A 27,064-nucleotide genomic window follows, 5' to 3' on the forward strand; every position below is an offset into this window, starting at 1 on the left:
CACTCTGGGAGGCCAAGGCAGGAGGATTACTTGAGCTCAGGAGTTCGAGACCAGCCTGAGCAAGAGTTAGACACTGTCTCTACTAAAAATAGAAAAATTAGTCAGGCATCATGGTGCACACTTACAGTCCCAGCTACTGGGAGGCTGAGGCAGGAGGATCTCTTGAGCCCAGGAGTTTGAGGTTGTAGTGAGCTATGATGATGCCACTGCACTCTACATAGGGCGACAGAGTAAGACTCTGTCTCAAAACATACATACATACATACATACATAAATAAATAAAGTGACTATTCAATTGATTGTCCAGACCAGGACACCTTTGCCAATGAAAGAAGGCAGCTTTAATCAATATCTCCCCAAATCCTTGGAAATCAGCCCTGCCCACTTTGGGGTTCAGAAAGACCCATTCCTCTCTTGCTTTGGCTATGCTCCTCCCCAGGGGCCAAAGGGTTTTGCTAACTCAGAGTGCCTCTCCCTTCTAGACCATGCTCCAAGTCCCCATAAGACCCCAGAATTCCCTGCCCAAGTGACCCAAGCCTCTTCCAGAGCTTGGGTCATCTTCTCCAGGTACATCTTCCAAAGGGCAGGCAACATGGCAGGTATACGCACCTCTAGTCCCAAAGGATGGCCAATGGGCAGCTATTGAAGGTGGACTCAGTTTGAACATGCAGGCCGGGATGTCCACACACACTGCCATGGTTTGAATGTATGTGTCCCCCTTAATTCATATGCTGGACTCTAAGACCCAATAGTACTAAGAGGGCTTTAGGAGGTGATTAATTCAAGAGATCTGCCTTCATGAGTGGGATTAGTGTTCTTATAAAAGGACTTGAGGGAACTAGCTGGACCCCTTTTTTGCCCTTCCACCCTTCTGCCACGTGAGGGCACAGCAGCAAGGCACCTTCTTGGAAGCAGAGAGCAGCTCTCGCCAAATACTGAACCTGCTAGGGCCCTGATCTTGGACCTCCCAGCCCATGTGAGAAATGAAATTCCAGTCTTTGTACGTTGGGGGAGGGCCTGCCATGATCCTGGGAGAGCCAGGACTTTCCTATGTGAAGAGAGACATGTGATTCCCCTACTTAGAAATGCCAGATGCAGGATACAAATCCAGACCTCTTTAATGGTGGACCCCACTCTCATAATCACCCCACTTCATTGTTTCCTGTTTAATAGACTCTCGATGAAACCACACTACTGTCACCACAATTTTTAAAAAATTGTTGGCAGAACAATGGTGTCTTTAAAAAATTGAGGACCACTGTGATGAGATGCAGAGTTGGTGGCATGGACAGGCAGGTCCAAAGGCCTGGCTGGAATCGAGTTCTAGCTCTGCCAATCAAGAGTGCTGATCTTGGCCTGTTCTGACTGTACAGTGGGGATAATAATAATAATGGCTAACTTTCAGAGCAGTTAGGCAGATGAGGTGAGATACTACATGTGCAAGAACCTCGAGGACTGAAAAGTGACACACAAATGAAAGGATTGCTCCTTGTTGCTGTTTCTGAGTGTATCATGTGCCGCAGGTCAGACAGATCAATGTCTGCAAACACCAGCCTGCTGGTTAACAGTTCTCCCAAGTTTTAGAATTATTGTGTGAAGTGTTTCTGAACCCTCAAAACTGATCTATTACTAGGCCAAATCGAATGGCCTTAATGGCAAAGGAATGGCAATTGGCATTTGTCTGAACCATGGTCAGGGTATCCCAAAGATGTTTACATGTGGGAGGGATTTGGAACTCAATTCCATAGAAGATCAAGAGTCTCTATACACTCAAAAAGCATTCATGAATCCAACTGGAAAAGGTCACTAGGGATCATGTTTTCCAGATGAGGAAACTCAGGCCTGGAGAGATTAAGCCAGTGGTTTTCCTTGTTGCATTGAGATAGAGATGGACCTTGGATGAGAACCCCTTCCCCTGACTCGAATTGTCCTCTTTAAAGCCTCAATGTTCTCATCTAAAAAATGGTGATAATAGCACCCACCAAATAGGACAGTCATAAGGACCAACTGCAGTAATGACCATGAAGCACATGTGCAGTCAGCACTCAGTAAATCACAGCCATTTTTATTTACAGCCCCAAAGTATGGTCCTTATGTATTTCAGCATCAAAGATTTGTTTTCTTCATAGTTACTTCCAGACTTCAACTCATGGCATGAGTGACTGGTGGAGGCTATGGATTTAGCAGAAAAGTGTCAAAGGTTTGCTGGTTTGTTGTTTTAGACACATGAAAGAAAGGTGGCTTTACAGCACCAAAGTTCACACCTTCTGTAAAAGGGAGGTCGAGCAGCACCTGCCTCCTTAGGTGGCTGGCAGGACTGATGTGGGAAAGCAGAGCCCCGGACCCCATGCAAGGAGGCCCTTGCTCAATGGAGCTAGAAAATTCTGTTATAAAAACGTTTAAGGAATCGACAGTCATTTTGAGGACAAAAATATATGCAAGGGAATCCAAAGACATGGTTTAGAGAATAACCTAAACTTTATTTTATGACGTGCACAACTCCAAGTACAATATATGTGACTCACACGGAAGCTGGGCTCATCAGCCTTAGGAGGGCCACCCTGAAGTCTTCTGGAAGGCCCACTGGCTTGTCAGTGGCTGGATTCACAGAGACATGAACTGAAGACCCGGTGGCACAGGCCAAAGCATCAAACTGTGCCAGCTTGGGAGGGCCAAAGAAAAAGCCATCACGGAGGTCATGGTGATCTACTGAAGGCGGCTCCTTGGCGGGCTTAGGTGGAAACAGAGCAGGCCGGTAATGCATGCTGGAGTGGTCCATTTTCTCCACAGCCAAAGCAGCCACGGGGATCTCAGGAAAGCTGATGGGTGTGTGGTAGGTGCACTGACTGGTCACTATGAACTCCACCATGGGGGACATCAGCAAGCTGGTTTTCAGGCCACAGTACCTAGAAGGTTAAACCACAGGCTCACTCTATGTCACCTTCAGCAGTAGAGGGCTCTAGCCTCAAATGGCCTTGAATCAAATCCAGCTCCGCCACGTACGGTGCCCGAATGAATCACACTGAGTAGTTACTTAACTTCCCTGAACCTCAGTTTCTACAACAATCTAACATTTGTAACCATAGCACCTGCCTCATAGGCTGACTGTGATAATTAAATGATGAACATATACCCTTTAATAATTAATAGTTCCTAAACATACATAGTTCTCATTAAGCATTGGCTATTATTAATACAATTATGTCCATCTTGTCCTTGCTTCTCATGATGAAAAGTCAGGTACTTTTGTGTTCAATGAGAGAGGAAACTCATTTATTAGAGATGATAAATTATTGTGTCTCTTATTTCTGCCACTAGATTTTAATCTCTTTAAGGACAGGGGCTGCGTCTTGTTCATTTTGTAAGTTTGTCAAATAGGAAAGAGGTGGCACTTGAGATAAAACCTGGAGGTCGAACAGAATTGGACATAAAAAGCACAGGGCTGAGCTGCAGCCCATCCTCTCCTCTGCACCAAATAGGCCCACCTATGGTTTCAACATTTTAATCACATTATCCTACTGTCTTCTTTTCTTAAAAAAATTAAGATAGAATGTGTGGGCTCCCTGTGAAGGAGCAATTAGGGGTTGTATAAAGGTTGGACTGCAAAGTTGTTCATCAAGGGGAAACAGAAACATGCGACAAGTCTCCACTCAGGGAAGGCAGCCACCGTGAGTGTCCTGGGGCCAGGCACCCTCAGAGCCCACCAGTGTCACCCATGATGCCATGAGATACATTCACGTACTGACATGGAAAGATGTTCAATAGAAAAGATCAGGTTACAGAACAGTATGCCTTACCCCGCGTGACCCTATTTCTTACACAAGAACATGTCGTTTTATGTACACACTGCCTAGAAAAAACTTTGAAGAGATAGACTGCAAAATGCTTGCAGACATTATCTAGCAGTAGAACTTCAGAAAACTTTTTTATTTTCTATTATTTTTCCTTTTTTTTCTTTTCTTTTTTCTTTTTTTTGCTTACATGTCCCAAATGAACATGATTTGTCCTTGAAGTAAGAAAAATTGTTATTTTTTAAATGATGAAATGTGAATTTCATTAAAAAAAAAATAAAACACTGGAGAGATGAGCGGGCTGGATAACGGAGGCTCCCTCTTCTGCTCGGGGGACCCTGCCTCTGGCTGAGCTCTCTTAGGAGCTTTGCTCATGAATTCCATGAGAGATGGCTCTGTATTCAGGCTGCTATACCAAAAATACCATAGGCTGGCGGGCTTATAAACAACAGAGATTTAGTTCTCACAGTTCTGGAGGCTGGGAAGTCCAAGATCAAGGTGCCAGCAGATCTGTACCTGGTGAGGACGCACTTCCTGGTTCATAGGCAGCCATCTTTTCACTGAGTCCTCACAGGACAGAAGGCCGGGAGGGAGCTCTCTGGTTTCTTTTGTGAGAGTGCTAATTCTATCCATGTAACCTAATCACCTTCCAAAGGACCCGCCTCCAAATACACTCACTTTGAAGATTAGGTTTCAACATATGAATTTGGAGGGGACACAAACATTCAGTTTATAGCAGAGGGAAAGGGGACACATGAAAAGCCTTGTTTTCCAGTATGACTCCAAGATCCAGTGAGAATCAGCTTCCTCTGTTTTCATTTCCCATGCCTCTCTGTTGCTATTGCTTTTCTGTTCTCTGCCACTGTCATCTTCTTTCTTTTAGAAAGAGGACAGTAAAGAAATAGTGCATCTTCCCACCAGGAGAGCAATATTTCATGAGTTCCCTGCATTCTGTGTGAGCGCAGCCATGATACTTTTAAATAATTAAAAGGCAGGAGTCAGTGTAAACGATGCTCGTGACTGAGCACCTGGCATGTGTCAGGACTGTGCTAGGTGCTTCACATTTTATATTCAGTTTCAAAACGACTCTGCAAGGCAAGTCTCATTTCCCCTATTTTACAGGGAAGAAAATAAAGCAGAGAGGTTGAGTAAGTTTTCCAAAGGCATGCCCACATTCAGTGGTAGGCTTGGACCAAACTTCGGGCTCTCTTGACGCAGAGTTCACATTTTCTCCTCCCTTCTGGATTTCTAAATGACGAAAACAAAATCTACATTTTAGTCCAGTGGATGAATTGTATTTTGTTTTGATGGCTCTGTGACTTTGGAACAGTGTCATCGCGTCTGGACAATACACCCCAGTTTGTAAGTTCATAACCCCGATCTGATTGGTGGTAACGATAGGGTCCCCAGTGAGAATTTTTTTCCATTGTTTTCTTTTTTAGGTTTTAATTTTTACAGACGCTTATATACGTGTACCTACTTTTAAAAAAATCAGGTAGTTGCTCAAGGCTTATTACAAACAAACAGCAGTTTCCTACTGGTTATACCTTTGATTATAGTCGAGGTCAAGAAGTTCTCAGAATGAATTCCTTCTTTCAACATCCTCTATTGCACACCTGCTCTTTCTAGGTGCTGAGGCTACATCTTTGAACAGAAGAGCATTCCTGCCCTCAGGAGTTCTCAATAAAGGGGTTGGGGGTGGGGATGTGTATTTGTTCTCAGCTCTTGTTCTCTCCTTTGGCAAGAAGATGTTAGCTGTGTTCCTTTCTTGTTGCAGAGAAGAGAAAAATCAGGAGTCCCACTCTTTTTTTCTTCTTCTCCTCTCCTTTTCTTCCTTTCCTCAACATTTATAGTACCTACTATATTCCAAGCATGTGCTAGGCATAGAAGAGAGAGCCGTGAACAAGCTAGATGGCGACGGTCCCTGCCCACGTGTAGCCTTGGTCTAGAGAGGAAGCGACCCTCAGATGCAGTAGTGACACAGTGTGGTAAAAGCAATGCCAGGGAAAGCACAGGGGCTCTGCGAGATCTAGCAGGGGGACTGACTTGGTCTAGGGAATCAGGGAAGACTTTCTGAGAAGTAACAGTTAAATTGAGACAGGAAGAAAATGTAGGAGTTATCCAGTGAACAGTAGGAAGAGGAGCCTTCCAGGAGGAGAAATGGAGCATGTGAGGGCCCACCTAGAGGCCAGAGAGAGTATGGCACACCCCAGAGATAACACAACTCCCAGATGGGTAGAACACGCACTGCCAGAGGAGGCTGAGGAGGAGGGAGGAGCCAGACTGGGAAGGATCTTATTAAATAATTCGGATTTTGGTAGGGCACAGTGGCTCATGCCTGTAATCCCAGCACTTTGGATGGCTGAGACAGGAGGATCACTTGAGCCCGGGAGTTCGAGACCAGCCTGGGCAACATAGCTAAACCCTGTCTTGACAAAAAATAAAAAATATTAGCCAGACAGGGTGGCGCATACCAGCTACTCGGGAGGCTGAGGAGGAAGTATCGCTTGAGTCCAAGAGTTCAAGGCTATAGTGAGCTATGATCACGCCACTGCATTGCAGCCTGGGTGACAGTGTACACTAAAAAGAAAAAAAAAAAGAATTTGGATTTTATCCTGGGGCAATGGGGAGCCAATAAATGTGCTGTATGTATGGGAGAGCACGATCTGGTTTGGTTAGTAAAATGACCCGTGGCCTCAAATTGAACAACGGGTTACAATGGAAAAGTAATGTCTACAGGGAGAACAGCTAGGCCCATACCGCAGTCCTGGCAAAGATGATGGTGGCTTGGACTAGGTGGTGACAGTGGAGATGGAAAGAACTGGATGGATTCTGGAGAGATTGTGCAGAAGTTCTGGCACTAAGTTGGAGTGAAGGAGGGGAAGGAGCCAGGATGGCTCCTAGTCTCAGGCAACGAGCAAAGAGGGAATGCCGAGGAGAGGCCTGGGGTGGCAGAGAGGAAGGAATGTGACAAGTTCAATTTTAAAGAGGGTGAGCTGGGTGCCTGTGAGATTTTAAGAAGAAGAGAACATTAGGAATAATGTTATCACTAACTCACATTTATTTAGTCCTGCACCACCAGCCAGGCTTTGCATAAGCACACAAACTGCATTTTCCCACCAGGAGGCATTTGGATATATGGGTGTGGAGCTCAGAAGAGATATTTGAGCTAGAAACAAGAGTTGAGAGACTGAATTAAGCCTAAAATCAGGGCCCAAGCAGGCAATCTCAAGGGTTGACACTGGCTGGGTATAAGAGTCGGGAGTGGTGGGCCAGGGGCCGAGCTGGAAAGTAAATGCACAAATTCAGATCTTTATAATAAAAAATACTGGGCAAGCCAAATAAAACTCACATGTAGCCTGTCAAGTTTTATTTTTCAGTGCCCCCAGTTTGTGACCTCTGAGGGAGATGTAGTCAAACCAAGGGAGAGGGAGCTACCGCCTAGGAGAGAAGATAGGAGGGGATGAACTTGAGCCCCAAGTTTCAGCTTCCACAGAGAAAATTGGCTTTGAAGAAGCTCCCAGCCAATTTCCTGGGATGTAACAAGCGACTGATAAAGTGTCTGATTCTGCCCAATCACCACGCGAGGTGAACGCCTGTCTTCCACGCTTTCTTATCCCTGATGTAGTAAACTTTAGAGTGAAGGAATGTTAGAGCTGGAAGACCCCTGGGATGGGGGCTGCCGACACTGACGTGGATCAGAATCCGCCAGGAGCCTGGGAATGCCCAGATCCCCAGCGCCATCCTCCCAGGCCTTCCAATCAACCCCTAGTTTAACAAGTTCCCCCGGTGATTCTGATGCACACATCCGAGCAGGAGTTTCTCCTCTAGCGCTAACCCCTCAGATAAGGAAACAGCCTGGAGAGAGGAAGTAGGCTGCTCACGGTCACATGCCTGGAAAGCAGCAGGGCATGTCTACACTCTGCCCCACACTCCAGCCCCTTCAGCCGGGTCCATTAGCCTCTCCACCCCCAGACTGAGCCCCAGCCCAGGCTGGAGGACCAGTGAGTCTCTCAGGCATTCACGGCTCAGAATCAAATCAGCAGAGCCCAGGACCCCACCCTGACTTTGTACCCACCTCCAACAATGGGACTCGGTTTTATCTTCTCCCCTCTCCCCAGGTTCCCGCCTTTTTCCTTAGGGCCACACTAGGTTCTGCCTGGACCCCTGTGCTGAAGCCCTGCCTTGGCGCCTGCCCGGGCTCTGGGCGCCTCCGCAGCAGGAGGTGTGTGTGCACACGAGGGACCAGACGCTGTGGGTCTGTGTAAGGATGCCACCCTGCCTCCTCCTGAGGTCGGGAGAGAAAGTGCCTGTCAGGAGGTGGCAGGCCAGTGGGCAGATGGCATAGGTACACCTTTCAGAAGGGTGAGGCTATTTTTGCCACTCAATATAAATAGCAGAGAATGGGCCATAGCTTGTGGCGAGGTACCTGGAATGCCAGGGCAGGATTCTGGCAGGAAGTCCAGCCCCACACTCCCCTCAACTAAGAATAAACACAAGCTTGGCAGCATGAACCTGTGACTGTGCTGAGTCCTCAAGGAGCATCACACAGGCAGCTGACGGGTAAAATCAGGCCTTGGGAGCCTGCACAAGGAGGCCTCTGACTGTGTGGTGTTAGTAGGTCATGTGGTTATAATGAGAAATGCATACATTAAAAAATAGAGGCCGGCACAGTAGCTCGTGCCTGTAATCCTAGCACTCCGGGAGGCTGAGGCAGCAGGATCACTTCAGCTCAGGAGTTCGAGACCAGCCTGAGCAAGAGCAAGACCCCATCTCTACTAAAAATAGAAAAACTAGCTGGGTGTGGTGATGGGCGCCTGTAGTCCCAGCTACTCAGGAGGCTGAGGCAGGAGGATCACTTGAGCCCAGGAGTTTGAGGTTGCTGTGAGCTATGATGATGCCACTGCACTCTAGCCATGGTGACAAAGCAAGACTCTGTCTCCAAAAAAAATAAATAAATAAAAATAAATAGAGACCTGGGGAGAAAAATACCTTAAATGGGAATATGTATAAAGTTAAGAAAAGATGAAACTAACACTTAAGAATGGACTCTGTGTGTCTTCATGTAAATAATTTATCTTCAATCAAGCCTATTTGGATATTATCATCACAGAATGATCTGGGTCTATAGAGCCTAGGCAGACTAATGGAAATGAATTGTATGTCAGCCATTTCTATTAATGTCATCATGCAGTACAGAATACTGGTTAAAACCTTAAAGTCATCAGATCTGACTTTGAATCATGGTCCTGATGCAATGTGACCTCAATACCTTTTTTTTTTTTTTTTGAGAATTTTTTGAGACAGGGTCTCACTCTCTCACCCAGGCTGGAATGCAGTGGCACTACTATAGTTCACTGCAGCCTTGAACTCCTGGGATCAAGTGATCCTCCTGCCTCAGCCTCCCAAGTAGCTGGTAGTTTGGACTATAGGTGTGTGCCACCACACCCAGCTAATTTGTTTTGTTTTGTTTTTAAGAGACAGGGTCTTGCTATGTTGCCCAGGCTGGTTTCAAATGCCTGACCTCAAGCAATCCTCTTACCTCAGCCTCCCAAAGTGTTGGGATTACAGGCGTGAGCCACTGTGCCTGGCCCTCAATAAATTATTCAATGTCCCAGAGCCTCAGCTTTTCTCATCTCTAAAAAGGAATAGTAACATAGACCTGAGAATTTGTGTGACAATTAAATAAGGCAATGGGTATTTTATATGTCCTAGCTAATTTCTGGCCCCTAAAGATTTTTGTGGTTTTTGTTATGTGCTTATTTTTTGAACTTTGCAAGGACTTTTGATCTCTAGAGGTGGTAACTTCTATTTGCCTTTGGGCCAGACTTTTCTCTTATTTTAAGAAGATTCCTTGTGTCAGGACTCTGGTAACCAGCTGGGGTGTGGACAGTGGTGACTGTCAATGAAGGCCACTGTACTATTCCTTCAGGTCATGGACATCAGAACCAGGGCAGTGGGGCAAGAGGGAAAGAACCAGATGGATGAGGGGTGGCAACTGCTGCACTTTAGGAACTTCCAGGGAGAGCTGAGGGATGTTTTGGAGGGGAGAAGGGATGGGTCCAGCAATTGAGCCAGAGGCAGTTTAAGCCAATGCAATTTGCATAGTAACTATTATAGAATGGAACTAATGTTTATTGCATTGTCATAAGAAGAATTTACTCAAGAGGTACAACGGAAGTGTTGCTTGGTCCTTGGGGCAGTGATTCAAGCATAACCAATTTGAGGAGCGAAGATCTCCTCAAAAGAAACTGACAAATCAATCTAGACTTCATCTTAAGTTTTATTAATTTAACCATATTTTGGGGTTTAGTGCTGGTATTACCAGAGTGATAACGGGTTCTCTTCTCTGGTGGATACTACACTAATAAAAGAAAGACAATATTGACTACTTCATTACAAATTAAATGTGAGTGTTCTGCAGGAAGTGATATACAGTTGGCCCTCCATAGCTGCAGGTTCTGCATCTACAGATTCAACCAATATTGAATAGAAACTATGCATGGAAAAGAAAGAACAATAAAAAAAACAGCAATAAAAATAATACAAATTTTAAAAACAATACAGTATAACAAGTATTTAGTTAGCATTTACACTGTATTAGGTATTATAAGTAATCTAGAGATGATTTAAAGTTTACAGGAGGGTGTGCATAGGTTACATGTAAAACACTACACCATTTTTTAACAGGGACATGAACATCCTTGGATTTTGGTAACTGCAGGGGGCCCTGGAACCAATCCCCGCAGATACCAAGGGACAACTGTGTATGGTTGTATGAGCTGCTATAACAAAGGGGCCTCAGCTAGACAAAGGCAGGTGAGACCACAGAGCTTCTGAGGAACTGAAAGGAAGCCACTGGGGCCTTGTGGCTGGACCAGAGGGCAGGAAGGGAGAAAGGTCATGGACGAGGCAGGAGAGAGAGGCTGGGCTCATCATGTATGAACTGGATTTTATCCTAAGAGAATGAGATGTCATTCTGTTCGGGGAAGGCAGTAGCATGATCATGTTTTCATTTCAAGATCGGTGCTCTAGGAAATGGACTCTGAAGGCAACTGTGAGGGCAGAGACACCGGTTAGGAGACTACTGAGATGATGAGAGCTGGCCACAGTGGAAATGAAAGCTGTGGCTTCCAGAGACATTCAAGGAAGGGCTCAAAGGATGGATACCTGGGCCTTCCCTGGCTGCCTGACTTCCACCTCTCACAAAGGTCAGTATTTCACAGTAATGGCACCTACAGGAAAAGCAGGTGTTCCCACCAACTCCTTCCAGTCTTTGAGGCCATTGATGAATCTTAGGCTTCTTCATATAAAGGAACGCCATACTCTCTTGGTATATTTCTGCCTCAGTAACCTATGGTTCTGCATGGCTACACTGTGAGCTTGTCCCATTTTCTTAGTATAATTTAGGTCTAGGATTTTCAAGCACTTTAAGAAGAATATTATCCCAAACCTAGAGGGAATAACCACACAGATAAATAAATGTATTTGAATATATATGCTATTTAGCTTCCACAACGGATTAAGATAAAAGTAGAAAAGAATGTTTTTCAACCATCTCACATTTTGAACAATCATGAACTAAAGAATACTGAGTTTTTCCTTTGATTAGTTTTTTTGTTGCTTCTTAGCACATTTTGACTTTATTTTAAGAGATAAATGATATCATAGGTAACAAGAAAAATTTCTCAGAACTAAACTCTAGTAAGAGGTGAGACTGAGCAAATGTCTAAATGAGCCTGCACCCCACACTACGTTCACTTACCACGTGGCAATATATCAATATAAAAAAATGATATTTCTAAACCAAGTTGCCCAGCTCTGAACATAAGAAGCTAACATAATGAGCTAGCAAGAGTTCACATTAGGAAAATGCCCAGACCCGCTGGCTGCAGATCACTGTGACTGCAATTTTCAGCATGCCTGCATTGGGCTCCCAAACTGGGGGAAATCATCATGAGAATCATCTACTGTCAGAGCAGAACAATTTCTCTGCAACAGTGTTCTCACAGGAAGTTCATTCTGGTAAATCAATGTCAAAATGACAAGAAAATCCAACATGTCTCAAGAGGCACAATATATAACCAGCAAAAATTCCAAATCTGCGTTCAGAAACTGAACGATAAAGGATCTAATGAAAAATTCAAGACAAAAAAAAAAAATGAAGGGCGTGAAGGAAATTCATTAAAACATTTTGAGTAAGAATAAGAAGACCGTGACATTATGCTCAATTAACAGGAAAATACAATCTTAAAGGGGAAATGTGGTAGATGATGATGTGCTTTTTCAGACATCAAGAAGCAGAATCAGCCGTTAAAGACGGCTCTGCAAGAGATTAGATTAGATAGAAATGGAATCTACACGCTAGTGAAATCACAACTGGTGTGCTTTCTTCCTCTCTGGAGTTGCTGTGGAAAGATTTCAAAGAAAGCATCGCTGAAAAATGACCATTAGATAGTTCAAGCCCTCACAATTAAGCAGGTCCGGGATACAGCAGTCATTCCCAGGCCTGTTGAGAAAAAGTGAGAAGGAAGCTGAGAAGTGCTTGGGTGATGCCCCTAACGTCCAGCACTTTGCAATTATTAACTGGTTGTGGACAAGCCCAGGAGAGTGTGAGGAGCAGCAGTTCAAAACCCTATTTAAATCACCAGGTAGCAGAAAATACTTAAATACACGGAAAACAATGTAGAATACCAAATGTGCCAGAAACGACTCTGAAGCTTTCATATCCAGAGAAGGCAAAACTGGAGGAAACAGAGGATGGAACATAAAGGGTTTTTCTTCTTTTTTTTTTAATCACCACACCGTGATGTTGGAAGTTGATCGAAGTTGAAGCCTCACCCTAGAAAGAGGTTATTAAATAAAGCAGGTACCCCAGCTCGCAGGGTCCCAGCATCAGTCCCAGCATTTAGGTGGCTTTAAAGCTTTTTTGTCATTTGTTTCTTCATGATTTTTAAATAATGTTTATTACATAATTAATGTGTGTATACTGTAGAAAAATAGAAAGTATAGATAAAAAGAAGAAAATTTAAATCACCCTTTATCCCGTAACTCAGAAATTACCAGAATTAACATTTTGGTGTATATCTTTCCAGACATTTTTTAGGAAAGGAGATTTTTATTTTGTTCTATTATAATAAAACTGAGATCATACAGCAACTTGCTTTCTGCAGTCATATATTATAAACTTGTTTCCATGCCAATAAATATATTTCTTTTCATGACTGCCAAGTATGCCCTTATATGGGGAGAGCAACATTTATTTAATCAATCCAAAGGCAATATAAAAAAAATTTTGTTTTAAAATACTTTCACACTTACACAAAATTTTATAAGAGCAGTACAGTGGGTTCCTATATATCTTTTATACAGTCATCCATTTTTAACGTTTTCATGTCAAAATGACAAGAAAATCCAACATGTCTCAAGAGGCACAATATATAACCACAAAAAACTTCAAATCTGTCTTGAGAAACTGAACATTTCTCAAGAAAGATCTAATGAAAAATTCAAGACAAAAAAAAAGAAAATGTGTTTTTTCACTAACTTTTGTTATTTTTGGACTATTTAAGGGTAGGTTGTACATATCATGCCACTTTCCCCTAAATATTTCAGTGTGTATTTCCTAAGAACAAGGATGATCTCTTCCATAACCAGAGTATAGTTACTAAACTCAGGAAGTTTAACATTGGTCTAATATTTTTTAATCTAACCTATAGTTTATATCCCAAGTTTGCCAGTGGTCTCAATAAAGTGCTTTATTTTTAAAAAATAAATTTAAACAAGAAAGAAATTTCTTTTTTTCCAGTGCAAAATCTAATCTAGGATCATGTATTACATTTAGTTGTCACAGCTTTTCAGTGTCTTCATCTTTTATAATGCTGGTATTTTTTAAAGAATGCAGGCAGTTACTGTTTAGAATGTCCCTTAATGTGGGTTTGTCTGATGACCCCTCACGAGCAGACTGAGGTCATGCATCTTTGCTGGAGCACCACACTAGTGCTGGTGGGCCCTTCTCACATGTCACATTCAGAAGCTCATGTGTCCATTTGCCCGCTATCAGTAACATTCATTTTAATCACCTGATTAAGTATTTATTGCCCACATTTTTTACAGTATAGTTTTTTCCCCTTGTCTGTGATTTTTATTAATATTGTGGTAAAAATACATAATATAAAAATTTACCATCATAACCATTTTAAGTGTATAATTCAGTGGTAGTAAGTACATTTACATTGTTGTGTATGCACTCTATAGTTTTTATTTTTCCTTTTAAGGAGCAATTTGTGGGGAGATACTAAGATTACCTTAGATAGTCTCATCCTCAGATGTTGCCCTTAATAACCTTTCCCTCACCTCCCGCCTCCCAGTTTAGCACCTCCCTGATGGTTCTTGCCAAGGTGAAATGTTAACGCCTCACATTAACTCCTGTCCCTTCCCCTCTGCTTTCCCTCATTCTGGAAACAAGGGCCCAAAGTTTCTACAGTCTCTGGTTCTCAATCTGGATGAGGAAATGCTGACCTGAATGACTTCCAGAAGCCATTTCTGCACCAAACTGCTATGATGCTTCACAGTAATGGTCATCCTTTTCCTAGTATCATGTTTAGTTCTTCAAATGACTCTTGGTTCTACTCTGGGCCAGACTACATGCTGGATGTTAAGAAATAAAAATGGATAAATCAAGAGTGCCTTCCCTTGAGCTGGTTACATTCTGTCGGAAGACACACAAATAGGTACTTATAATGCAATGTGGAAAAGCGACGTGACTCTATGGGCATGAGGGAAGGCCCAGAGAACACTGGGAACACAGAGAAGGAGCAAATCTCACAGCTGGAGTCCAGATTCATAGGGGTGAACAATGACAAGAGTGTGTGCCTGTGTGTGTGTGTAGGGGGTGTGGAGGGAGGGTGTCCCTGCAGGTACAATGCCAGGCAGGCAGCAGTGAGAGAGCAGGCTGGAGGAGAGGCAGGGCTGGAGCATGGAGGGCCTGGATACAAGTCCTAGAGCTTGGACTTGGCTTTGCAGATGATGCAGAGCAAGCTGAAGACTGCATGACCAATAAATTTTGATGGATCACCCTGGGGGCAGCAGAGAGGTCAGGTCTGAGGGCAGCAAGACCCTGGAAGCAGCAGATCAGTTAGGAGGACATTGCAACCATCTAGGTGAGACAAGAGTCTGATTTGAACTAGGACAGTCGGGGCAGGAACACTGAGGAGACAATGGATTCAAGGAATGTCTACAAGGTGCCTGAGTGTGGGGGTGATGGTGAGGATAGAATCAACTCTCAAGTTTCCAACTTTTCAGAGAAAAAAATCACAAACGGTATTATTTATCTCAAGTTGATTATTATGACAACCTTTTCAGATAAATAGGGCCAATAACTATTATTGCCATTTTACAGATTTTTAAACTGAGATTCGGAAAGTCAAGGTGACTTGTAAAAGATCACACAACTAGTCAATGGCCCAGTAAATACCAAGTTCATCCTAGCACACATACTAATGGATGATACAAATTTATTCAAAATGCTGGAACTGGAGAACCACACACCAAAAAATGAACTTGGATCTATACCTTAAACCATATATAAAAATTAACTAAAAATGGATCATGCGTCAAAACATAAGAGCTAAAACTAAAAAACTTATAGAAGGAAACACATAAGAAAGTCTTAGTGGCTTTGAGTTTGGCAAAAATTTCTTAAATGGGACACAAAAAAGTACAAATGATAAAGGGAAAAATCAATAAATTGGACTTCACCAAAATTAACACCTTTTGCACTTTTCTATGGTCTGAATGTTTGTGTCCCCCCCCAAAATTTATAAGTTGAATCCTAATTAAAAAGGTGATGGCATTACAAGGTGGGGCCATTGGGAGGTGAATGATATTAGTGCCCTTATGAAAGAGGCACAGAGAGCTGCCTTGCTCTTCTGCCCTGTGAGGACACAGCAAGAAGGTGCCATCTATGAAGAAGACAGCAAGCCCTCATCAGACACTGAGTCTGATGGCACCTTAATCTTAGACTTCTCAGTCTCCAGAACTATGAAAAATGAATTTCTGTTGTTTATAAATTACCCAGTCTAAAGCATTTTGTTACAGCAGTCCAAACAGACTAAGACACTCTTAAAAGTCCACTATTACAAAATTGAAAGGGCAAGCCACAGACTGGGAAAAAATAGTGGCCAAACATATCTGACAAAGCACTAGGATCTAGAATGTGTATAAAGTACACTTATAATTCAATAATAAGAAGACATCCAACACAATTTAAAAATGGGCAAAAGGCTGGATGCGGTGGCTCACAACTGTAATCCTAGCACTTTGGGAGGCTGAGGTGGGAGGATTGTTTGAGGCTAGGAATTTGAGACCAGCCTGGGCAATACAGAAAGATTCCATGTTTACAAAAATGAAGACAATTATCTGGGCGTGATGGTACATGCCTGTAGTCCCAGCTACTCGGGAGGCTGAGGCAGGAAGAGTGCTTAAGCCCAGCAGTTTGAGGTTGCAGTGACCTATAATTATACCACTGCACTCCAGCCCAGGCAGCAGAGGGAGACCGTGTCTTAAAAAAAAAAAAAAGGCAAAATAATAGGATAGATACTTCACCAAAGAATATAGATGGATGACTGGCGGGTGTGGTGGCTCACGCCTGTAATCCTAGCACTCTGGGAGGCCGAGGCGGGTGGATTGCTTGAGGTCAGGAGTTCGAGACCAGCCTGAGCAAGAATGAGACCCCGTCTCTACTAAAAATAGAAAGAAATTATCTGGCCAACTAAAATATATATATACAAAAAATTAGCCAGGCATGGTGGCGCATGCCTGTAGTCCCAGCTACTTAGGAGGCTGAGGTAGTAGGATCATTTAAGCCCAGGAGTTTGAGGTTGCTGTGAGCTAGGCTGACACCACGGCACTCACTCTAGCCCGGGCAACAAAGCAAGACTCTGTCTCAAAAAAAAAAAAAAAAAGAATATAGATGGATGACAGTAAGAATGTAAAAAGATGTTCAATATCATTAGTCATTAGGGATATACAAATTGAAACTACAATGAGAAACCCATTGCACCTCCACCAGAAGGACTAGAGTTAAGAAAGTGGACTATGCCAAGTGTTGACAAGGATGTGAAGGATTGGAACTCTCACATACTGCTGATAAGAATGTAAAATTACATAATTGCTTGGAAAAATACTTTGGCGGTTTCCTAAAAAAGCAAAAAATACATATATCGCATGACCCAGCCATTCCACTCTTTTTTTTTTTTTTTTTAATTTTTTAGGAGGATTACAGGCGTGAGCCACTGTGCCCGGCCCATTCCACTCTTAGATATTTACTCAAGGGAAGTGAAAGCTTATGTCCACACAAAGGCTTACACGCAAGTGTTCGCAGAAGCTTTGCTTGTAATATTTGGAAACCACCCAAATGTTGGGCTACAGGCCCCTAAACAATTTCTGATATATCCACACTGTGGAATACTACTCAGGAATGAAAAGGAATGATGACACAACAGCATGGAAATTTCAAAATAATTATGCTGAGTGAAAGAAGCCAGAGCCAGAAAAGAATGCATACTGTGTGGTTACAATGACATAAATCTCTAGGAAAGACAACCTAATCTCTAGTGAAAGAAAGCAGGTCAGTGGTTACCTGGGGGTGGAGCAGGAGGCAGGGATGACAAGAGGGGACACCATGAAATTTTGGGGAGGTGGTGTGTTGTGGTGGCTTTACAAGTGTGTAAATATGCTAAAATTCATCAAATTGTATCCTTTAAATATGTACTGCTTAATGTCAGTTATACCTCAATAAAGTTATTTTAAAGAAAGGACACACTGGAAAGGAATATACCAATATCTTAGCAAATAGCAAATATAGCAATATTTTAACAACATTAGTCTCCATGGGATTATTAAAGATGATCCTTTTCTCCTTTATCTTTTTCTGAATTTTCCAAATTGAATATGCAACACTATCAAGATCATAAAACTACTTTTTTGGGGAAAAAATAATTAGGTGAACAGAGAAATTTGAAGAAAATTGTCTGTACTTAAGAGCCTGAAGACCAGTGGGTGAAAAAAATCAAAGACATGACACTTTTCAAATGACAAAGATCCTCTGTTCTTTCAATAGGCATGACAGGCCAGAGGGCACTATAAGAGGGTTTGATAAATTGCACAGGAACAAACATACCTAAATCTAAAGCAATCTACGGAGAAGGTACCATATTAACAAAATGCATCACTTAGCTGCACTGTCCGGTTCAAATGACTTTCAGATACATCAATAAGAGACAGATGTAGCAAAAAGGAAAAAGAAAGAGACAGTTCCATGCAGCAAGGGAAGGAGAATTTTTACATGATGTCAGGACCCATCATTTCTGGAGTTCACCCAAGAGTGGATTAAGGGATAATCCAATATAATTAGCAAGTGACCTACATCGTATGTCCTTAAAAAGAATACGTACTGAAAAGAACAAGTTAGGCCACAGAAAATGCTATTCTACATCTGACTAAATATGGTCAAGTCTCATGAATCTGGGTTTCTACTGCTAGAAGTGTTTGCTAAATCTGTCTGCCCCGGGCTGAGGGTTCACTCGGAATTTTTTATTAATGGTAAAGGTAGTAATTTTTAAAAAGCTTTCAAGGGACATGTTTAACTCACTTAGATGATAAAATACTTTTAAAAGCCTTCAGTGCATTAATTATTTGGATATCCAGTATTGAGACTTATCAAGTAATTTTTATGTTCATTTAGTCATCAAAAAGTATTAGCAACTATGCTAGGTCCTGGAACACAAAGAAGCAAACACAACCCATGTCCTCATGGAGTTCTTAGTCTAACGACCGAGAAACCTACAACAGTTGCAAAGCAGTGTGTCCTCGGCTTGGGAGAGTGAAAAGGAAGTCAGAGAAGACTATAATGAGTAGGAAACACTTGAGCAGGGTCTTGAAGGCTATGTAGGAGTTTTCTGAGTAGGAAAAGAGAGACATTCTAGGCAGACAGGATAACATGGGACTGAGAGACACGAGAAAGGAGAATTATTTGCTAAATGGCAAGAGCTTCAGTGAGGATAAAGAACAGTATTCACCAGGAGGGGACAGGAATTGAAGAAGATAGAGGCTCTTTAGCCCACACTGGAGAAGTTCAGCCCTTATCCTAGAGGGAATAAGGAGGTGTGTTGGTTACAACTCTGTTTTTAACCAAATGAATTAGCTTAAAAGAGAGGAAGACAATCTTCAGTCTTCAGACAGGCCAAGGGCTTTATGCAGTCAAACCTAAAAAGGGGCTGGCACTGGAAACTGGAAAGCTAGAGAAACTCTCCTCTACCTTTTATCTTGGGATTTTTTTCTCTCCACATCTATTTTATATTAGCCAGATCTTTTTGGTCATAAGTGACAGAAATATAACTCAAAGTAGTACACGGCAAAAAGGGAATTTACTGGCTCTCAAAAGTGTAAAGTCCAGGCACTTGCTATAACGTGTGAACCTAAAGGACATTATGCTAAGTGAAATAAGCTAGTCACAAAAGGACAAATATTGTATGATTCCACTTGTAGGAGGTACCTAGAGCAGTTAAATTCATAGAGACAAAGAGAAGAATGGTGGATGCCAGGGGCTGGGGCCAGGGAGGAATGGGGAGATTGGGAGGATAAAAAAGTTCTGTAGATGGATGGTGGTAATAATTGCACAACGATGTGGGCATACTTAATGCCATAGAGCTGTACACTTAAAAATGGTTAAAATGGTAAATTTTGTTATGTATATGTAGCCACACACACACACACAAAAGCGAGGAGTCCAGAAGTAAATTCAGCTCCAGGCACTGCTAGATGCAGGAGTTCAAGGACCATGATGGGGATCCTGTCACTCTCTATTTTGTTCTACTTTCCTTTTTCTTGGCTTCGTTTTCAAGAAGACTCTCTTTACCTGGTGGCAAAGATGGCCACTCTCCTCTTAAATCATCCCCAGAGCTAATGACTGCAGCCAGAAGAAAGTCTCGCCTGATAGTTCCAGCTGAAGCTCTGGGGATGACTGATTGGCCTGGTGTGGGGTCATGAAACCACTCTTGAACCCATCACTGCAGCCAGGGAGCAGAGTACTCTGACCGGTCAAGCCTGGGTCATGTGTCCAACCTTGAACCAATCACTGTACCCAGGGGAGCAGAGTTCTCTGGCCACACCTCTCTTATGTGCCTACCTGGTGGAGCCAGCCCCACCTGAACCATGGACTGAGAATGAGAGACAGGTGGTTTCTCCTAGAGATACTGGGCAGTCAAAACATGTCCATCACAGCTTCTTTCTTCTTTCTCTGTGGACCAGTTTTCTGTCTTTTCAGTCAGTATGGGAGAAGAAATATTGCCACACCCAGATCAAGTTATATTTTCTCTCTATTCAAGAACTTTTAGCCCCAAGTCAAAAGCTCTGAGAGACTCTGACTAGTGCAATTTGTGCAACTAACTGTGACAGTGGGGATGAGGACAGCCTTAGAGCCGATCTGGCTGCAACAGACCCATGTCTCTACCATGGTGTTAGTGCTTGAAATTGGCCATGGTGGGAGGATTTATAGCAAGAAAATCCACAAACACTATAAATTTATTATTTTGATTTATTCATTAGATTTATTGTTTTATTGACCATAGAGACAGGGAAAGAGGGTCAGCAAATTTCTCCTGTTAAAGGGCCAGGTAGTAAATATTCTAGGCTTTGTGGGCCTTCTGGTCTCTGTTGCAACTACTCAGCTCTGCCCTTGTAGCATGAAAGCAGCCATAGGCAATACCTGAATGAATGGGCGTGGCTGTTTTCCAATAAACTTTATTTACAAAAATAGCCAGCAAGCCAGATTTGGCCCAAGGGCCATAATTTGTTGATCCCTGGGCTTGACTAAAGACTTAAGACAATGTTAAAAATGCAGATTAAATTTAAATGTGCATCATGTCTGCAGTGTGTGAACAGTCCTTAAAATTGGGGAAATATTTTTTAAGTATTCAAAGACTATTATCTTTAGCTCACAACATAGTTCTTACTCATTAACATAAACAGAAGTATCAACCAGCATTTATGCCAGAAGTACGCTTGTTTGTCAATTGCAGCTAAAGGTTGGCTAAGGATAGAGGAATTCAGCCAAAATTCAATAAAAGCATTCTGTGAGAACCAATGGGCTGTATGGAATTTATAATAGAGTCAGTTGCATATTTCATTATAATTTTTAAATTGTGTGCCAAGAATCTTTTTTTTAATCAGTAACATTTATAATGAACTTTTGTATGGACATACAACGAGGTATGCTGATTGTTAAAAACTTTGACCTGCACACCACTACACAGACGTCACCTGATCCTGATGCAAAATAGCAGATGCAAATGGATCCAAGGGGAGGGAGCTGTTGCCAAAGTCACAAGCCAAATATATCTGAATCTCCTCTCAGGCCTGCCTAGGAAACCTAGGACATCTCCATTTTACAGATGAGAAAATGGGCTTGTCCAGAGTTGCGTAAGTAGTTATTGATAGCACTGAGTCTAGTTGACTCCAAAATCTATCCCTTGAGCCTGAGTCATAGGGAAGCTGCTACAGAAGCTCAGTTTGGAAATGGACTAAAGGAGGCTTGGAGAGCTCCAGATGAGTCAATACCCAAGTGCAGACCCGCAGGCCTGCAGGAGGTAGGAGGCTACGATGACATCACACCCACGGGTACAGATTATAGATGTGACTGACAGCAAACTTTTGCACATGGGGGTATAGATGGGGCACTTCCTGTGTCAGGGCTTCACATTTCACCCCCTCAATGATGGTTTGTACTGATGAAGACATTTTGAGTGTAAGCATCTATAATCCAATCAAATGATTTCATGGTAGGAAATGGGGCATGCTTCAAGCAGTATCCAGTCAGGGATTAATTGGAGGTACCAGGCAGTGGTTGGCAATGGTGCTAGTTGATCGTAAGGGACACTGCATTTGTACTAATGCTACAGCTTGGGAGACAGGAAGGAAGAGGGCTCATGCCTACTTTCTGGAAGACCACTAGCAAGGGAAACTAGAACATCACTGTGTCACTCCTCCAAGGAGTCTTCTGTTGTCCCCAGTGGCCAGTGGCTCTGGCTGGGAGGGGTCTTGTCATTGCTGGGACCTGAATCATGCCTCACCAAGCACGTGACTAGGGGAAGCTGAGTCTCTTTTCTCCTCAAGGCTCTTCTGGTTGCAAGGGATAGAAAGTCAGCTCAAAAGGCTTAAGCAGAAAAGGAGACTCTATTGGCTCATGTAACTGGGCAGGTGAAGAGTGTCCTCAGGAACTCTAAGGTTTGAAGCGATGTCCTCAGAAATTAGCTCTGTCCTGCTTCCTCTCCATCTCTGTCTCTCTTTGCTCCTACAGACACTTCCTTCCACAGCAAGTAGAAGGCATCACCAAGGCAATTCCAGCTTCACACTCCCCCAAGAGAGCAAGAGCTCCCGTCTTCCAGCATCTGAACATAAATTCTCTTCAGCCATGTCCCCATCACTGGTCCAATCAGGGAGGCCAGGCAGCTGGGTGTTGTGACTTCCCAGGCCTGGGGTGGTGCTGAATTGGCAGCCTTAGAGGAAAGGGGCACTGCCCTCCACGGGAGGGGATGTGATTTTACCTAACAGAGGGAAGGGATGCTGGAAAAATAAAAGCTATAGTCCCTTGACTAGCAGAATTTTCCAGGGAATTCTAAGACTCAGAGCAACTGCTAACACCAAGGCTACAATTATTAAGGGGCCAGGGCCTGAATGTCTTGACAAGATGGGGAGACAAAGAAAATTAATAGTCATCAGATGGCTACAGTTCCTGAGGGACTGGACTTGGTGGTACACACACTATCTGGTCTGATTTTTGTAACCATATCATCCACATTTCACAGATGAAGAAACAGAGGATCAGGACAGTTAAGTCGTTTCCCTGAAGTTATTTAACTAGTAAGTATTACAGTGGGGAAAGGGAGACTCAGGTCTCCATCCTCTGGCAGTGAGCAAAGGGCTCATTTAGGGTCCCCTCTCTTATCAGGCCTCACTGTCAAAGCCTTAAAAATATTTTTACGACCCTTCAGCCAGATTTTTTTTGGACCCTTTCCAAAGCAGAAAATGAAGTGGGATGTCTTCTGTTTTATCTCTGATTTTTGGATGGTTAGATGTGCTATTCCAATGTGCCTAAACAGACACAGAAAGAGGTAAGAGGATAAGGCGGAAGCTGGGGATGTCTACACTCCCCAAATAGTCATGGAGTCTCCAACCACACCGGCCAGCAATCAGCCTGGCTGCTGAGCTTCCTCCGTCCATGAGTCGGGTGTAACAGAGCTAGCACATCAAGCAGAAGCAGGAGAATGGAGTTAGTCTCACTTGACCCTAATTCCTGCCTCTGACACCTGCCAGTTGACCTCTAACAAATAACTTAACCTCTATTAGCCTCAGTTTCCTCATCTGCAAAGTGGGAAAAATCACATCTGCTTTAAAGACACACCAAACAGATACTATTATTACCATTTTACTTGTTTACCCACAACTCCTATCACTCTGGCCACAGCAGACAAGGGACATTTTCCTGACTCAAGGGCAGAAAACCCACTAGTTGATCAGAAACCACTAATTTTCTGAAGAGAATGTCAACTAAGAAAGGTGTAGACTGTCGCCAGGCAGTGGTGGGCGCTCGAGGTGAAAGACCCTGGCAGAGGGGGTTGGAGTGGTTATTTGGGCCCAAGTGGTGCCAGCCAAGAAAAAAGAGAGCTGGCAGGAAAACAGATGCTATGAAAAGAGAGAAGAATGAGAACAGGAACGTGGCTCCTGAATGACAGAGAAAGCGCCTGCCCGTGGTTCCTTCTTCCTTAGCTTGAGTGAGATCACAGTCCCCAATAGTGTTCATTCCTTACATCAGAACAATACAAGCAAAACACTGAGAGGAGCAAAGAGACTGTTGGGCGAGTTCTTGTTTCTGGCACATAATAGGTGCTCAGTAGACATCAGCACGGTTCTTTCCTGGGCTTGATCGAGGGAGGTAAGACGCAGTCAAACTAGCCCCACTGACTGCAGCCACACCTGTGTTTGGGTCATCTTCCTTCTTCCCTTCTATTCCAAAACCCATGGCCAAACTAACTCTGCAAGATATACTGCACAATTAGCGCGCACCTCTTAGCCTTGGCTAATTACCTCTTTTATCAATTAAAAATATTTTCCCATTAAGCTGAGGAGTTGAGAGGGAGAATGGAGTCTCTTCCCTATTTTTAAAGCCTCTGAAAAATCCAGCAAGATAATGTCACTGATTTGGTTAATTTCAGGTGCACATCAGGCTATTCAACCTAGGTGAATTTAATGACTCAGGACAGGTCGGGCGATGAATGTCCCTGTAAATCATTTATAATTGCAAGCATAAAAATTAAAAATCAGTCTGAAGAGCAAGATAACGTAATGCTAATGACGAAGAGCAGTAATCTGAAGATAGAGGTTCCCTGCTTTAATCAGACCCTTTCTGATGACAGTGCGCTAAGCCTCTGGGGGATTGTTCTGGAAACAAAAGGCTGGGAACCTACTTCAGTCTTTAATGACTCAATATGATAAAAGAAATTAACTGAATTTTCATATTATAATTATAAAACTTAATAGGGAATTTTTTCACCTTCATGCCCTTTATTTTTCTCCTAGACAAGATAAACCAACATACAGATACAGCCTATTTTCCTAACAAGGATGACTTTAAAGGCCAGTTATGTTCAACCATGTCATCTTGAAAGTCCAGTTAATAAATTATGTCCAGAAAAAGGAATTGTCAGTGCTATAATGGAGATAGTCTCTAGAGGCTTTAAGAAATTTAGAAAAGTCTTAACTTTATTTTTAATGTTTATATGATACTGTAGTCTACCAAATCAGAATCAAGAAGAAGATGAACAAAAAGCATCAAATTCTTCCCTTGTGCTTGTGAACCGCAAACTGAACACCCTCCTTCTCTTGCCTCTTCTGTCTGGTGGACATCTAATCATATTTCCAAGTCTAATTCAGGTGGAACTTCCTCCAGGAAGTTTTCCCTGAATACCACCCCTGCTTCCCCTTTTCCCAGAACCTCCCCTACCCTCACAGCCGATCACTCTCTCTCCTGGGTTTTCTCTGAACCTTGTACACAAACCTAATCCTGGACTTATCACACTGTGTGTCTTTCTATTATGGGGATAAGATAATTGTGTTCTCTCCTACAAAGCTGTAAGTTCTTTGAGGAGAGACTAGGTAGGAACCATGATCGACTGACCCTCCAAACACCTAGGCATTCAATAAGCATGTGTCGACTGATTGAGATCTTAATTCTAGGTCAACCTGGAAGAAACAAGTGAGGGAAGAGCCAAGAAAACACCACGCCTTTAGCACTGAAGAATAAAAAATACAAAGAGAGATAAGGAGGGGTAGGCTTTTTTCCTTTCAGTAGATAAGCTTCTTTAAATAGACACGCACATACACAATTCTTGCTCTTGATAATAAGAAAAAACCATGGGGTATTCTCTCAGGAGCTTTTAAATATTTCCAAAAGCCCTTGATAAAATTACAGTCTTTTCCTGAGCAGCTGGGGTGATATTGCTCCATATAATTTCCTCTCTATGTGAACTGTATACAGTCACATTGTGAGATGAATGAGTAAGGATATTTTAGTTGCAAGCAACAGAAACTGACTGCAGTCAATTTAAGGGGGAAAAAAAGAGTCCGAAATGGATATTGTTACTAGGACATAGAAGTATTTTAATAAAGCCAAGGGCAGAAACATGGCCAGACATTAGGAAGGACTGGAACTGGGAAGTCATCTCTTCCACAGGCATCCTCCCTCTCTGTCCCACGAATCATATTCTCTCAAACTTTCTCATCCTCCGTACCAATTTTAGTGAGTACCAAAATCACCCAGAGGACTTGTTAATGTGCAGGTTGCTGGGCTCCTCCTCAGAGTTTCCGAATCCATAGACCCCAGATTTGTGTTTCTAACCAGTTTCCAGGCAACTGCTGGATCTGGGCACCAACTCTGCAAACCATTTCTCTACACCAGTTAGTGCCCAGGGTGGAGAGATGCCCGCCGGAGCTGCCTACGTTCACAGGTCGCAGCTCTAGCCACCAGGAGAGACGCGCCCTGGTCCCACTTCCAACTTCCAGGGAGACAGAACTTACTGGCCCAAGTGGAGTCAGAATCTACCCTGGGCCCCTCAGCTCTGGCCAGGCACATTGAGCAGTTACCAGGGAAGAGGAGTTGGGCAAACAACCCAATGGGACTGCCATGAGACTCAAGGAAGTCTTTCATTTTTACTGGACTGGCAGAAGCCCAGATGCCTTTATCACAGAAAAAGCTCAGGACTCAAGAAACCCACTCTCACCTGGAAAATAACTCAGAGCTACTCCATCTGTGCAAACAGCAGCTCCTGTCAAAGGTCTTGGGGCAGGAAGGAAGGGGGGCTTCCTTCCTGTGTGAGACGCTGCGGCAGAGGGTGGAAGAGCTTGGTCTACAGCGATGCTTCTTAACCAGGGGTGATTTTGTCCTCCAGGGACACTTGGAAATTTCTGGAGATAATTTCTGGAGTAGCACACCGTCCCCCCACCCCCAAGTGGCATCTAGTACACAGAGAGCAGAGATGCTGCTAAACACCCTGCAATGCACAGGACAGCTCCCCTCATAACAAAGAATTCTCCAGCCCAAAATGTCAATAGTGCTGACATTGAGAAACCCTAGTCTAGAGCCTAAACCTAAAAAAAAAAAAAGATCACGGTCTTCTCCTCTACAGCAGGGGCAACACTGCTCCACATATTTGAATCCCTGTCCCACCCACTGAGTTGGGGTCCTACACGGCTGCTTGCTGGCTGTGGGAACTCAGGTAAGGTGCAGCCCCTCTAAGCCTCAGTTTCTATATATGTAAAATGGGATGCTAGGGGTGTTGGAGGGAATTCAATGAATTAATAGCTGTAAACAACATAGCCCCGTGCCTGGCACATAGGAAGCACTCAATGCATGGTTGTTACATATCAATGTTATTATTACCATTATTATTATTATGTATTTGTGAATGGCAATGTGGAGGAACTCTGCCATTCCTCTGTGATTTGGGGTAGATAGCTCAATGAATTCAGGAATTATTATGAGGGTAGAAAAAAGGAGGCTAAACTCTCATAGAAATGAATAAACAAGATAGTAGCGGGTTTGGGAGGAGCCACTCATCTTTCAGAAGGGAGACACTAGAACCTATATGTGGCATCATGCTGCATCCTCTCTCCCTCTCATAGCAAAATGTTCTTATGTTGGCACTTTTCATACTGAA

General features: G+C 43.1%; 1 protein-coding gene across 2 annotated transcripts in view; it reads right to left on the minus strand.

Annotated features, from left to right (window-relative positions):
* Positions 1-2,499: 2,499 nt before the first annotated feature.
* The window catches only part of LOC123642556, a 100,666-nt gene continuing 76,101 nt past the window's right edge, over positions 2,500-27,064 (minus strand). For both annotated transcript variants that reach the window (XM_045557734.1, XM_045557735.1), the window contains exon 3: positions 2,500-2,906. In XM_045557734.1, the coding sequence (XP_045413690.1) occupies positions 2,522-2,906 (385 nt within the window). In that variant the 3' untranslated portion in view covers positions 2,500-2,521. The remainder of the gene's footprint in view (positions 2,907-27,064) is intronic.

The sequence above is a fragment of the Lemur catta genome, chromosome 7, assembly GCF_020740605.2.
Source record: "Lemur catta isolate mLemCat1 chromosome 7, mLemCat1.pri, whole genome shotgun sequence".
Taxonomy (NCBI): Eukaryota; Metazoa; Chordata; class Mammalia; order Primates; family Lemuridae; genus Lemur; species Lemur catta.